We start from the raw sequence: 15,517 nt of genomic DNA, 5'->3' as shown, positions 1-15,517 counted from the left end.
AGTGGTGGGCACCTGTAATCCCAGCTACTTGGGAGGCTGAGGCAGGAGAATTGCTTGAACCTGGGAGGCGGAGGTTGCAATGAGCAGAGATTGTGCCACTACACACCAGCCTCCTGGGTGACAGACCAAGACTCTGTCTCAAAAAAAAAAAGAAAAAGAAAGAAAGAAAAAAAGAAAAACCCCTAACCCACAAGATGATTTGCGTACTAACTCCATCTCCCGCGTGGTGTGGCCGGCCTTGTGTCTATTAAACTCTTTCTTTACTACAATGCTGTGGTCTTCATTTGTGCAGCTGGCTGGAAGAAACCCTTGGGCGATTACAACTTTGCTAACACACATTATGCTTTTCCGTTTGTCCTTTAGTGGCAGTGTTCCCCAATATCCTTCACTTGGTATCTTCTCTCTATTCCCTAACAATTTCATCCATTGTAATCATTACCTTTAGGGTGAGTCCTTCAAAATCCACATCTCAAACACTTACCTCATTCACAAGTAGCAAATTTTCAGAAGCAAACTTAAACATCTGGTGGCATAAAACTCAATCAAAATGAACATCATAAACAATTTCCTTCAAACTCATAAGGTCCCTATTAAGTCTGTTTTTCCTCCTAACTGTGCAGGTTCTAAACTTCTAGGAGTTAGTTGCTCAGCTGATTTCTAATCTTCCTGCATCTCTACGGACAGTCGGGTGCCAGGTCCTGCCCTACCTTCTCATGCTTCTTGCATCCATTCCTTCCTTTTTATCCTCAGTCACTGTATCACAATCACATTCTTATTGGAACATGTGAAAGTAAAATAAAATCTCCAGACCCCAAATTCACTATGCCTGGGGTCTACAACCCTAGGGTCATGGACCATAACTGGTACGAACTGGAATACACAGCAGGAGGTGAGCAGGAGGCAAGTGAGTGAAGCTTCATCTGTATCTACAGCCACTTCCCATTGCTTGTGTTACTGCCTGAGCTCCACCTACTGTCAAATCAGCAGTGGCATTAGATTCTCATAGGAGCGCAAACCCTATTATGAACTGCACATGTGAGGGATCTAGGTTGTACGCTCCTTATGAGAATCTACTGTCCGATGACCTGTCACTATCTTCCATCACCCCCAGGTGGGACCATCTAGTTGCAGGAAAACAAGCTTAGGGTTCCTATTGATTCTGCACTATGGTGATCTGTATAATTATTTCATTATATATTACAATGTAATAATAATAGAAACAAAGTGCACAATAAATGTAATGCAACTGAATCACCCTGAAACCATTCCCTCCTTCCTCATGCCCATCTGTGGAAAAACTGTATTCCACAAAACTGGTCCCTGGTGCCAAAAAGTTTGGGGTTTGCTACACTATGTTAAAGAGGAAAAGTTAAGCTCGAAGCTGAGTCATGCAAGAAACTCATTCCTTTGTTTTGAAACATTTAGAAGGCCAGATGTCCCCACAGGTAGCTACTCTGTTTACTTTATCTTCTGTAAAGTGCTGATTTACTGAGCTGAGATGAATACATATTTGACTATTCTTCCAGCCCTCCCTTTTTCTCTCCATCTCTTCATTCCTTTTTTTCTCTTTCTTTCTCTCCCTCCCTCTTTCTCTTTCTTTCTTTTTTTTTTTTTTTTTTTAAAGAGACAGAGCCCCACTCTGTTGCCCAGCTTGGTCTGTTTTCATATTCTCCAGAGGATTTTAGATATCTTGGTTGCAAGGACTGTGTGTTAGTCATCTTTGCATCTTCTCTCCCCCTCCCCAAGGCTAACATGCTGCCTTGGTTCAATATATTTTTCTAAATGAAATCACTGAATAATGCTAATTAGTGAAGGAAAAGAAAAAAATTTTATTCACACCTTAGGAACACAATGTGTTTTTATCTGCTATATTCTTCTTTTTGTAGTGTTCTGATAAAAGTCTTACACCATTTTTTTTAGAGTTACCCCAGGTTGGTGACAGCTCAGATGCTATTATAAATGATCTTTTAAAGTTTTATTTTCCGATTATGTATTGGTAGTATATGGTAAAAACTGATATTTTTATATTGAAATTATAATCAGTAGTCTTGCTAAATTCACTTATTAATTCTAATAGTTTGCTTGTATATTCTTTTGGGATTTCATAAATAAAATTATGTCTACTGTAATTAAAGTTAGTTTTTATTCCTTTTTTCCCTACTTTTGTACCTTTTATTTCTTCTTTTCTGTATCTCACTGCTAGGAGCTCCAGTATAAACCTGAATAGGAGTGATGAAAGTAGACATTCTTATCTTGTTCTCAATTTTTGGTGAGAAGAGTTGAGTATTTCCTCATGTTATGTTAGTGGTATTTTTGTAGATACCCTCTATCAAATTAAGTCACCTTCCTAAACATTTTCATCATGATAATGGTGTGTTTAATTGTATCAATTTTTTTTTTTTTTTTGAGAGAGTCTCGCACTGTCACTCAGGTTGGTGGAGTGCAGTGGCGCAATCTTGGTTCACCGCAAGCTCCACCTCCCGGGTTCACGCCATTCTCCTGCCTCAGCCTCCCGAGTAGCTGGGACTACAGGCGCCACCACCACGCCTAATTTTTTTTTTTTTTTGTATTTTTAGTAGAGATGGGGTTTCACTGTTTTAGCCAGGATGGTCTCGATCTCCTGACCTCATGATCTGCCCACCTTGGCCTCCCAAAGTGCTGGGATTACAGGTGTGAGCCACTGCGCCCAGCCATATCAAATGTTTTTTATTTACTAAGATGTTCATATAATTTTCTTTTATTCTGTTAATATTATGAATCACAATGGGCTTTTTCAAACCAATTTGGAGTTCCTGGTACAAATCCCACTTGATCATAATGGAGTATCTCTTTTTTTCTTTTTTTTTGAGACAGATTTTAATTCTTGTTGTCCAGGCTGGAGTGCAATGGCACAATCTCGGCTCACTGCAACCTCTGCTTCCCAGGTTCAAGTGATTCTCCTGCCTCAGCCTCCCAAGTGGCTGGGATTACAGGCATGCGCCACCACGCTTGGCTAATTTTTAAATTTTTAGTAGAGATGGGTTTTCTCCATGTTGGTCTGGCTGGTCTCGAACGCCTGACCTCCGGAGATTTGCCCACCTTGGCCTCCCAAAGTGGTAGGATTATAGGTGTGAGCCACTGTGCCCGGCCTCATTTTTGTATATATCTAAATTTTAACTTACAATGTTTTATTTACTATTTGTGGTTTACTGGCCTACAATTTTATTTTCTTGTGATGCTCTTGTCAAATTTTGGTGTAGGGGTTATTTTGGCCTTAGAAAGAATACCTCCCTCTACTTTTTAAAACATTAACTACAATACAATTACCATACCAAAAAAAATTGACACTATTTCCTTATATCATCAAACTCACCAAATGTTCAACTTGCCAACTATTCCACAATTTTTAAACTCCTTTGTCTGTTTGAGTCAGTATCCAAACAAGGGCACACAGATGTCATAAGCTGATATATGTTTTAAGTCTTTGTTTTGTTTTGCTTTGTTTCCTAAGAGTCTCACTCTGGCACCCAGGCTGGAGTGCAGTGGTGCGATCTCGGCTCACTGCAACCTCCACCTCCACGGTTCAAGTGATTCTCGTGCCTCAGCCTCCTGAGCAGCTGGGACTACAGGCACGCGCTACCACGCCAGGCTAATTTTTGTATTTTTTGTAGAGGTGGAGTCTTGTTATGTTGCTCAGGCTGGTCTTGAACTCCTGGGCTCAAGTGATCCACCTGCCTTGGCCTCTCAAAGTGTGGGGATTACAGGTGTGAGCAACTGCACCTGGTCAATATACCTTTTAAGTCTTTTTCAACCTATACATTTCCCCTTCATCCCTTTTTTTCTTCCTTACATTTAATCTGATGGAGAAACCAAGTTGTTTGCTTCACCAGGCATTTCCCACAGTCTAGATTTTGCTGATTGCGTACTTGTGGTGTACTTTAACATATTCCTCTGTCTGCTGCATTTCCTATAAATTAGTAGTTGAATCCATATTGTTGACTTCTTATAAATTTTCTATTGATGTTTAATATATGTATAGAAAAGTACATAGATGATAAATATGTAGCTTGATTAATTTTAACACTGTAGTTACATGTCATGTAACTAACATCCAAAAGTATGACTAATAAAAGATGAAAATTCATGCACTTGTTTTTTATTAACCTTTTCTTAAACATACATATAGCTCACATTTATTTCAATGTTTAATATTAGATATGTTTTGCGTCTTTATTAGGAAGTTCGGTGACAATTTTATAAAACCAGAAATATGCCACAGGAACTTAACACTTGTTTGGTAACAATTAGCCTATGGTAAAATCGGTTTCATTATATGTCATTTCACTTAAAGTCTCAGTTTCGAAGAACCAACTGATGATGATAAGTGAGGACTTACTGAACAACAGTCTTGGTTTTACCATGGGGGATATGTTTCAAGACATCCCCTGTAGATGCCTGAAACCACAGCAAGTACGAAACCTGATTGTTGTCAACCAAAACACATTTCTGCTCACGTCTTCCACTCACAGATTTAATGCCTTTTCCCTCTTAACTAAATACTTATGCATGAATTGTGATCATAACTTTCGCAGTCTGAGGTGCAACAAGAAAATAAACTAGTTTCTTTTTCCTTCTTCACAATTTTACAGATAGGAGATGTGGTCTTACTACAGATCTTAGCACTCTCACCACACCATTCTTTTTCTTTCCTTATTAAGTTGAGAACCTTTACCTTTTCACTTAAGGGAAACACTTTATAGATCAAGCTTGTCCAACCCATAGCCATGGCCCACTGCAGCCCAGGATGGCTTTGAATGTGGCCCAACGCAAATTCATAAACTTTCTTAAAACATGATGAGTTTTTCCGGGATTTATTTATTTATTTATTTAAACTCATCAGCTATCACTAGTGTTAGTGTGTTTTATGTGTGGCCCATGACAATTCTTATTCTTCCAACGTGGTCCAGGGAAGCCAGAAGATTGGACACCCTTGTTACAGATTCTCTTTGACATAAGGGTTACTACAACATAAGCACTAGGATACCATGACAGGTGATCTAATAACCCTAAGTGACTAACGGGAAGGGAGTATATATAGTGTGGATATGTTCCACAAAGGGATGATTTATGTCCTGGGCTAGACAGAGCTGGACAACACGGGACTTCATCAGGCTACTCAAAAGAGCATGCAATTTGAAATTTATGAATTATTTCTTTCTGGAATTTTCCATTTAATATTTTTGGACCATGGTTGACCACGGGTAACTAAAATGGGGGAAAGCAAAACTGTGGGTAAGGGGAGGCCACTGCAACTATTAATCTGAATAAACATAAGTAACAGATTCTCTATATTCACCATGCTTATCCATACTTACAATCATTTCAATACTTTGAAGACCAAAGAGTTCCTTTCACCCAAATGGTACTTGTGGCAATATTACATAATTCTACAGAAAATATAGAGGGGATCAGACCAATAAGACACAAGGGCATTCCAAGAATTTTAACATGGGATTGAGAAAGAGGACTAGATACAAAGCGATATACCATAAAATAAGAGGAAGACAAACAGAAGGTGGCATAGAAAGCCAAAGGAGCCACACAAGTTTAGATGTGGAGCAGCCTCATTGAAACCTCTTCATTTTAAGATTATAAAACTGATTCTCCAGAGAGACAGGTGACTTAAGACCACCAACTCATGAAAAGCTGTGGCCAGGGCCTCCCACAGTCAGCCACTGTGACTTCATAGCTAGTGTGGGCTGGAGGGGGGGGGGCGGTTTCTACAATTTCTGTTTATTTGGAAACACAGAATAGCTTATTGCTTATTTCCCACATATTTTAAAAATGTACACATTTTAAATGATTTTTTCCAAAAATAAGCCCATTAAATTTACTGAAAAAAATTACCTAATTTTCACCATGGGAGGGCAGTCTTATTCTAATAAGTTATAGAAGTCTGAAAATAAAGACATCAAAGCCAGGTCTACTTTAAAATAGTCTTAAACCACTGCTAATTATATTGTAAAAATTTAGACAATAACATCTAACTAGAAGAAAAAATAATAACACAGAATCTGACTAATAAAAATACTTAGGAAAACAAAAAGATGAAATATTTGAAAACTAGGACAAACAGAATTGTGCTTCATATACAAAAGAATCTAAGTCACTTCACCGTACTGGAAAACCTTAATAAGAACAAAAGAACAGCACCACGCATTTACTAAGGCCATACCATGTAACAATAACAAATGAAGCAGATTATTGATTGATTGATTGATTGGTTGGTTGGTTGACTGAGATGGAGTCTCGCTCTGTCCCCAGGCTGCAGTGCAGTAATGCAACCTCGGCTTTGCAACCTCTGCCTCCCAGGTTCAGGAGATTCTCCCACCTCAGCCTCCCAAGAAGCTGAGATTACAGGCACATGTCACCATGCCCAGTTAACTTTTATATTTTTAGTAGCGACGGGGTTTCACCATGTTGGCCAGGCTGGCCTCAAACTCCTGACCTCAAGTGATCCACCTGCCTTGGCCTCTCACGGTGCTGGGATTCCAGGCAAGAACCACCACATCCAGTCAAAAATGAAGCAGTTTAAATGCAATGTTTAAATACTAAGCACTCAATCATCATGAAATCTTATGATGGTAGATGTAGACACACCAATCTCAAAAATTATATGAAAATGCAAAGGACTTACAACAGTGAAAACAATTTGGAAAAAGAACAACAAAATTAGAGGATGTATACTCCCCAATGGCAAAACTTACTGTAAAACTACCCTAATTAGGAGAGCGTGAGACTGGTATAAGGCAGACACACAGATCAACAGAACAGAACTTTTTAACATGTCTTTTTACAATTGTCTTTCTAAAGACAATTAAAAAGTTAAAATTAAAAAAGTTAAAAGATGGGCCGGGCGCGGTGGCTCACGCCTGTAATCCCAGCACTTTGGGAGGCCGAGGCGGGCGGATCACAAGGTCAGGAGATCGAGACCACAGTGAAACCCCGTCTCTACTAAAAATACAAAAAATTAGCCGGGCGCGGTGGTGGGCGCCTGTAGTCCCAGCTACTCAGGAGGCTGAGGCGGGAGAATGGCGTGAACCCGGGAGGCGGGGCTTGCAGTGAGCCGAGATCGCGCCACTGCACTCCAGCCTGGGCGACAGCGCGAGACTCCGTCTCAAAAAAAAAAAAAAAAAAAAAAAAAAAAAAAAGTTAAAAGACAACTTTTAACAATTGTCTTTTTAACAAATGGTGCAGAGACAATTGGATATTCATATGCAAAAAAGTGAACTTAGATCCTAACCTCACACCACACACAAAAATTAAATCAAAGTAGATCATAGACCTAAACATAAGAGATAAAACTTATAAAACTTCTGGAAGAAACAGGAAAAAATATTTAAGACCTTAGGCAAAGAGTTCTTAGACTTGACACCAAAAGCATGAATAATAAAAGATAAAAATTCATAAACTGGTCCCAGTGCAGTGGCTGACGTCTGTAATCCCAGCACTATGGGAAGCTGAGGTGGGAGGATTGCTTGAGCCTAGGAGTTCAAGACCAGACTGGGCGACATAGGGAGACCTCATCTCTACAAACAATAAAAAAAATTAGCCAGGTGTGGAGGCACATGTCTGTGGTCTCAGCTACTCGAGATGCTGAGGAGGGAGAATCACTGGAGGTTGAGGTGGGAGGATCACTTGAGCCTGGGAGGTTAAAGTTGCAGTAAGTTGTGATTGCGCCACTGCACACCAGCCTGGGCAACAGTGAGACAGTGTCTCCAAAAGATAATTTATAAATTAGACTTTATAAAATTAATATTTATGTGTCAAAAGGCTATTAAGAAGATGAAAAGCCTGGGCACAAGGGCTCATGCCTGTAATCCCAACACTTTGGGAGGAGAGTGGATCGCTTAAGCCCAGGAATTCAAGATCAGCTTGAGCAACATGGCAAAACCCTCTCTACAAAAATTACAAAAATTAGCTGGGTGTGATGGCATATGCCTGTGGTCTCAGCCAGTTGGGAGGCTGAGGTGGGAAGATTACTTGAGCCCAGGAGGCAGAAGTTTCAGTGAACCAAGAACCTACTACTCTGCATTCCAGCCTGGGCAACAAAGCAAGCCTCTGTCAAAAAAAAAAAAAAAAGAAAGAAAAGAAAAAAGACAAAAAGAAAGAAAAAGACTAATCATACACTAGAAGAAAAATATACAAGCTATATATTTGATAAAGGACTTATATCCAGAATGTAAAAGAACCCTTACAACGTATAATAAGACAAAAACCCAATTAAAAAAGGCAAACTGGGGGCTGGGTGTGGAGGCTTATGCTTGTAATCCCAGCACTTTGGGAGGCCGAGGTGGGCAGATCACTAGGTCAGGAGATCGAGACCATCCTGGCTAACACAGGGAAACCTTGCCTCTACCAAAAATACAAAAAATTAGCCGGGAATGGTGGCGGGCACCTGTAGTCCCAGCTACTCAGGAGGCTGAGGCAGGAGAATGGCGTGAACCCGGAAGGCGGAGCTTGCAGTGAGCCCAGATTGTGCCACTGCACTCCAGCCTGGGTAACACAGTGAGACTCTGTCTCAAAAAAAAAAAAAAAAAAAAAGAAAAGGGCAAATTGATATACAGTTTTAATGTAATTCCTACCAAAAATCCCAGCAAGATTTACTTTATTTATTTTTGAGACAGAGTTTCGCTCTTCTTGCCCAGGCAGGATTGCAAAGGCATGAGCTCTGTTCACTGCAAACTCTGCCCCCTGGGTTTGAGTGATTCTCCTGCCTCAGCCTTCTGAGTAGCTGGGATTACAGGCACCTGCCACCATGCCCGGCTAATTTTTTTGTATTTTTAGTAGAGATGGGGTTTCACCATGTTGGCCAGGCTGGTCTTGAACTCCTGTCCTCAAGTGATCCGCCTGCCTTAGCCTCCCAAAGTGCTGGGATTACAAGTGTGAGCCACCACACGTGGCCAGATTTCTTATAGACACAGACAAGATCATTCTAAAATTTATGAAGAAAGGCAAAGGAACTAGAACAGCCAAAATAATTCTGAAAAAAGAATACAGTGAGAAAAATCATTCTACTTGATTTCAAGACTTATGATACAACTATAGTAATCAAGACTAGGTTGTGTTGTCAGGAAGACAGACATAAAAATAAAGAGAACTGAAAAAGAAAAGCCAGATATAGCATTGAGTGCAGACAATTTATTTTTGACATAGGCACCAAAGCAATTACTGAAGGAAAGACAGTCTTTTAAAAAAATGGTACCAGAGCAATTGAATATCCATTAAAAAAACCTCTCAAACCCTATATAAACATTAACTCAAAATGAATCATAAAAGTAAAATGTCAAGCTATACTTTTAGAAAATAACATAGATGAAAATCTTTGAGAGCTAGGATTTTGTAAAGAGCTCTTAGATATGACAACAAAAGCATGATCCATAAAAGAAAAAAAGAATCAATAAACTGGACTTCACCAAAATTTAAAACTTTTGCTCTCTGAAAGATGCTAAGAAGATGAAAAGGCATGCAACAGAATGGAGAAAATCTTTGCAAACTACATATCCTACAAAGGTACTCCTAGTTCTAGTATCTAGAACTCATGAAACGCAATAGCAAATGAACAATTCAATGGGAAAATGGGCAAAGGACACGAACAGACATTTCACTAAAGAGAATACACAGATAGCAAATAAGCACATGAAAAGATTCTGAACATCATTAGCTACTTGGGAAATGCAAATTAAAACCACAGTAATATACCACTACATACCTATTAGAATGGCTAAAATAAAAATGTGTGAAAACCCCAAATGCTAGTGAGGATGTCGAGAAACTGAATCACTCATACGCTGTTCGTGGGAATGTAAAATGGTACAGCTGTTTTGGAAAATAGTTTGGCATGTGTTTAAAAACTAAACATGCACTTACCGTATGACCCGGCAATTATACTCGGGGCATGTACCCAAGAGAAATGAAGACTCATGTTGACACAAAAACCTGTACATGAATGTTTAGAACAAGTTTATTAGTATTAGCCCAAACTGGAGGCAGCCTAGATGTTTTTTCAGTGGACAGTTAAACCAACAGTGGTACATCTATTTCATGGAATATCACTCAGTAATAAAAAGGAATAAACCAGTGATACATGCAGCACCTCAAATGAATCCTCAGAGAATTACGTTTAGTGACACATTTCCAAAAGGTTATATATTGTATGATTCCATTTCTATAACATTCCTGAAATAACAAAACTGTAAAAATTGAGAAAAGATTAGTGGTTGCCAGGGGCTAAAGGTGAAGGGGGAAGAGCAAGAGATTTATGTACCTATAAAAGGGCAACATGTTAAACTCTTGCGGGGATAAAAATGTTCTGTAATTCTACTATCTCAACTTCAACATCCTGATTGTAATACTGTACCACAGTTTTGCAAGATGTTATCATTAGGGGAAACTGGGTAAAAGGTACATGGGATCTTTCTGTATTATTTCTCATAACTGTATGTGACTCAATAATGAAATCAAAATAACATTTTTAATTAAAAAGTAAATGATTGCAGTAGAATCTAAGGTAATAGGAGAAATCAACACCAGGGCCCACTTGAGAATGGTTTTATAAAATGGTCAGACAGTATTTTTAATCACTCTCAACCTTGGGGATTTATAAATAAAACAAAATGAAAAATAAGGGTTATAAAGACAAATATCTGAATCTTGAAAAAGATGACTGTAGATTGCCTGATGAGAGTTTCATCCCTGGACTATGTCTACCAAGCATTGCCAAAACACATCTAAGGTTGTACACAGTGTACAGTATACTTTGTATTTTATTTTATTTTTGAGATGGAGTCTCGCTCTGCTGTCCAGGCTGGAGTGCAGGGGCGTGATCTTGGCTCACTGCAATCTCCACCTCCCAGGTTCAAGCAATTCTCCTGCCTCAGCCTCCTGAGTAGCTGGGATTACAGGCATACACCACCGTGCCACACTAATTTTGTATTTTTAATAGAGATGGGGTTTCGCCATGTCACCCGGCTGGTCTTGAACTTCTTGAACTCCTGACCTCAAGTGATCTGCCCGCTTCAGGCTCCCAAAGTGCTGGGATTACAGGTGTGAGCCACCGCACCAGGCTCAGAAAACTTTAAAATATTAAGGTTTGAACCGTCTTGCATCTCTGGATGTTTTCCTCCAAATTTAACAATTCCTTTTTTTTTAAGTTTTACTTTTCTGAATGAGATTTTATCCCAATATTTGGTAAAAACATGATTCTTTCTCCGCTGACTTACCTTTGGCAAAAATAAATTAATCAGAAATTTGTAAGCCTATATCTGAACTTTATTCCACTGCTCAAGTGTCTATCCTTTTGCCAATACTTTATTTAGATCTTCCTCAATGTTTGCAATTTTCAGCATGCAATTCTTACACAAATCTTATTAGATGTTAACTAAATATTTCCATCTCCAATTATTCATTCTTTTTCTTTTTTTTGAGACGGAGTCTCGCCCAGTCGCCCAGGCTGAAGTGCAGGGGCAAAATCTCGGCTCACTACAACCTTGGTCTACTGGGTTCAAGCGATTCTTCTGCCTCAGCCTCCCAAGTAGCTGGGACTACAGGTATGCGCCACCACGCCCAGCTAATTTTTGTATTTTTAGTAGAGATGGGGTTTCACCACATTGGCCAGGCTGGTCTTGAACTCCTGACCGTGTGATCCACCGACCTCGGCCTCCCAAAGTGTTGGGATTCCAGGGGTGAACCACCACGCCCGGTCTCCAATTATTCATTCTAGTATATAGAAATAACATTGATTTTTGTACACTGACTTCAATCTTTGCAAACCTAGAATTACTGTGCTTTGGGAATGATATTTAAAGGAAGGTGAGCACAAAGTGTAAGATATGTGTATTTTAAACAGTTGATGTTTAAAAAAATGTATACTTGTTTTTTTTTTTTTTTAAGATGAAGTCTTGCTCTGTCACCCAGGCTGGAGTGTGATGGTACAATCTTGGCTCACTGCAACCTCTGCTTCCCGGGTTCAAGTGATTCTCCTGCCTTAGCCTCCCAAGTATCTGGGATTACAGGCATGCACCACTGAGCCCAGCTAATTTTGGTAGTTTTAGTAGAGTTGGGGTTTTGCCATGTTGACCACACTGGTCTTGAACTTCTGACCTCAAGTGATCCGCCTGCTTCGGCCTCCCAAAGTGCTGGGATTACAGGCCGTGAACTACCACACCCAGCCTAGGGTACATTTTTGTAATTAAATTTTCATTGTTCTCATAGTAATCATTTATAAAACATTCCAGATGTTTTATAATAATGTTTTATAAATGTATCTCAAACTATATAATCCCTTATTAACTTATAGAAGGTAATCTTTCTGCTTAATGTACCTTTTCCCCACATTAGAGAAGAAAGAAAGGTATCAGGCTGCCTTACAAAAACACCAAATGTAATTAGGGAGACTCACTGTGTGTACCAAGTACCAGTCAAACAGAAAAGTGATTGCGGAGGAATTTACTCCTCCTTCCTTGTTATGGTTTTAATGTTTGTCTCCTCCAAAAATCATGTTGAAACCTAACTGCCATCATAACAGTATTAAGAAGTGGGAACTTTAAGAAGTATTTAGGTTATCTGATGCTGTTATTACAGGAGTGGAACCACCCCCCTCTTGCTCTCTTTAACCCAGCAAGAAGTCCCTTGCCAAATGCTGGTGCCTTGATCTTGGACTTCGCAATCTCCAGAACTGTGAGGAAATAAATTCCTGTTCATTATAAATTATTCAGTGTGTGGTATTCTGTTATAGTAGCAAAAGATGAACTAAGATGAACTAAGGCACTCCCCAAATGCCTTTTTGCTTTGTGGTATCTCAGGGTATCATTTTTATTTAATCGAAGAAAAAGTAAATCAATACCATGAAAGATTCAAGTCCAAAAGTTTTTTCTATCTTTTTCCTGCCCTTTCCTCCAATTATCTAATACGATGGATTATGTATTCCGCAAATTAAATTATGTATTCCCCAAATACATAATTTGTAATTATGTAGATAGAATTATGTATTCCCCAAATTCTGTCTGTACCTCCTCAACAAAACATTTTTCCCAACAAAATATTTCCCAATGATTTCACCAAGTAAAATGCATCTTTCCACCCTTTCCTAGTCCTGAAAACGTGATTTCTAAAAGTACAAAGTACATAGTACCAGTCATTGTAGAGGAAATTTTGAATTAATTATGTAGAAAATCATTTTTTAATTGTGTATATAATTTTGGGACTTTGCTTCTGTGAGGGTGGAGTACTGGCTGCTCCCCGTGCCTATGAATGCTCTCTTGCTTTTTCTGCAGCCTGTGATTGGTTGTGTGCTGGCTTTTATACCTAACCCTCCTAATTTGGCGAGGATTCTACGATATCTGCTAGTTTTGTTGTCACGTGGCTTATTGATTTGAAATGTACTTTCATCTCATGTGGTTTATAGGAGCTAACTGAAAGACCAAACAATAAATAGTCCAGCTGTCTAGATACTAAAGATTTACAAAATGTCTTTCAAACAAAGAGCTAGTCTCTCAAAAGCAATTAAAGAGAAGGTCAAATTATCATATTCTTTTTTCTTTTTTTTTTTTTTGAGATGGAGTTTCACTGCAACCTCTGCCTCCCAGGTTCAAGCGATTCTCCTGCCTCAGCCTCCCGAGCGGCTGGGATTACAGGCGCCCATCACTATGCCCAGCTAATTTTTATCTTTTTAGTAGAGACCAGGTTTTGCCATGTTGGCCAGGCTGGTCTCGAACTCCCAACCTCAGGTGATCCACCTGCCTCAGCTTCCCAAAGTGCTGGGATTACAGGCGTGAGCCACTGAGCCCGGCCAAAATTACCATTTTCATATGATCCACATGTGCCTAAAAAATTCAAGAGAATCAACTGAAAACCTGTAACACAGAGTCATAGGTATAACCAGCAAGAGGTTAGTATCTATGAGATATAATGAATCTGTAAAAATCAATTTAAAAAAATTACATAACAGAAAAATGAGTAAAGGCCGGGGGCAGTGGGTAATACCCGTAATACCAGCACTTTGGGAGGCTGAGGTGTGCAGATCACGACATCAGGAGTTTTAAGACCAGCCTGGCCAACATGGTGAAACCCTATCTCTACTAAAAATACAAAAATTAGCTGGGCGTGGTGGTGGGCACATGTAATCCCAGGTACTCGGGAGGCTGAGACAGAAGAATTGCTTGAACCTGGGAGGCAGAGGCTGCAGTGAGCCAACATCGTGCCACTGCACCCTAGCCTGGGTGACAGAGCAAGACTCTGTATCGGAAAAAAAAAAAAAAAGAAAAGAAAAATGAGTAAAAAACATCAACAGGCACACATCAGAAGACAAAATCCAAATGTCTGAAAAACATTTGAAAAGATGTTCAATCTCTTCAGTAGGCAGGCCAATGGAAGTTAAAATCACAATGTATTGCCATTGAATACTTACCAAATTGGAAAAAGTTTAGAGAATACCAAGTATTAAGTATTAATGAGATCTAAACATAGTTAAAGAAATCAGTGGCATTTCAAATTTGATAGGGGAAAGGTGGACTATTCAATTAATGCCAGCAAAATATTCAGTGGGATCGCATCTCATACTTAACAAGTACTGTAAACACTAAACATACCAGATTTTCAAATGCAAATTTTTTTTAAAAAATTTGAAAATAAAGAAACTGGCCAGGCGCAGTGGCTCACACCTGTAATCTCAGCACTTTGGGAGGCTGAAGCGGGCGGATCATGAGGTCAAGAGATCGAGACCATCCTGGCCAACATGGTGAAACCCTGTCTCTACTAAAAATACAAAAATTAGCTGGGAGTACTGGTGTGCACCTGTAGTCCCAGCTACTTGGGAGGCTGAGGCAGGAGAATTACTTGAACCCAGGAGCCGGAGGTTGCAGTGAGCCGAGATTGCGCCACTGCACTTCAGCCTGGTGACAGAGTGAGACTCCATCTCAACAAAAAATAAATAAAAACAAAACAACAACAACAAAATAAACCATAATGGTCCTAAAATGAACAGTGGAAATCAAGGAAGAATTTTTCTGCGAATGCAGAAGTAACTATAACACAAAAGCCAGGAGGCTGTTAAGAAGAGATGGCCAGGTGCGGTGGCTCATGCCTGTAATCCCAGCACTTTGGGAGGCCGAAGTGGTCAGATCACCTGAGGTCCAGAGTTCAAGACCAGCCTGGCCAACATGATGAAAGTCTGTCTCTACTAAAATACAAAAATTAGCCAGGCATAGTTGTGGGTGCCTGTAATCCCAGTTACTTGGGCGACTGAGGCAGGAGAATCACTTGAACGACTTCATCTTAAAAAAAAAAAAAAAAAAAGGAGAAGAGATGGATAAACCCAGTGACGTAACAAAAAGTCTTCATGGCAAAACCATCAAAAGCAAATTACAAATTGGAAAATAATAGTTGTAAGTCATAGCACATAGTTTCCCTTATGCATAAAGAACTCCTAAAAGTCATTAAGCGAAAGACCTACAATACAGTAGAAACAAAGGTAAAAGAT

General features: G+C 39.4%; 1 protein-coding gene across 3 annotated transcripts in view; it reads right to left on the bottom strand.

Moving 5' to 3' along the window:
* CENPP (centromere protein P) overlaps window positions 1-15,517 on the bottom strand; it is a 272,813-nt gene that overhangs the window by 154,076 nt on the left and 103,220 nt on the right. Inside the window, exon 6 of one of the 3 annotated variants that reach the window (XM_025359994.1) lies at window positions 11,145-11,552. The exons of the other annotated variants lie outside the window; for them this stretch is intronic. Within the exon in view, the coding sequence (XP_025215779.1) occupies window positions 11,409-11,552 (144 nt within the window). The 3' untranslated portion in view covers window positions 11,145-11,408. Of the gene's footprint in view, window positions 1-11,144; window positions 11,553-15,517 lie in introns of those variants that run through there. 3 annotated transcript variants of the gene reach the window in all.

Source organism: Theropithecus gelada, chromosome 15 (genome assembly GCF_003255815.1).
Source record: "Theropithecus gelada isolate Dixy chromosome 15, Tgel_1.0, whole genome shotgun sequence".
NCBI lineage: Eukaryota > Metazoa > Chordata > Mammalia > Primates > Cercopithecidae > Theropithecus > Theropithecus gelada.
The sequence above is the reverse complement of the archived record's forward strand: the minus strand, read 5'-3'. Positions and strand labels throughout refer to the sequence as shown.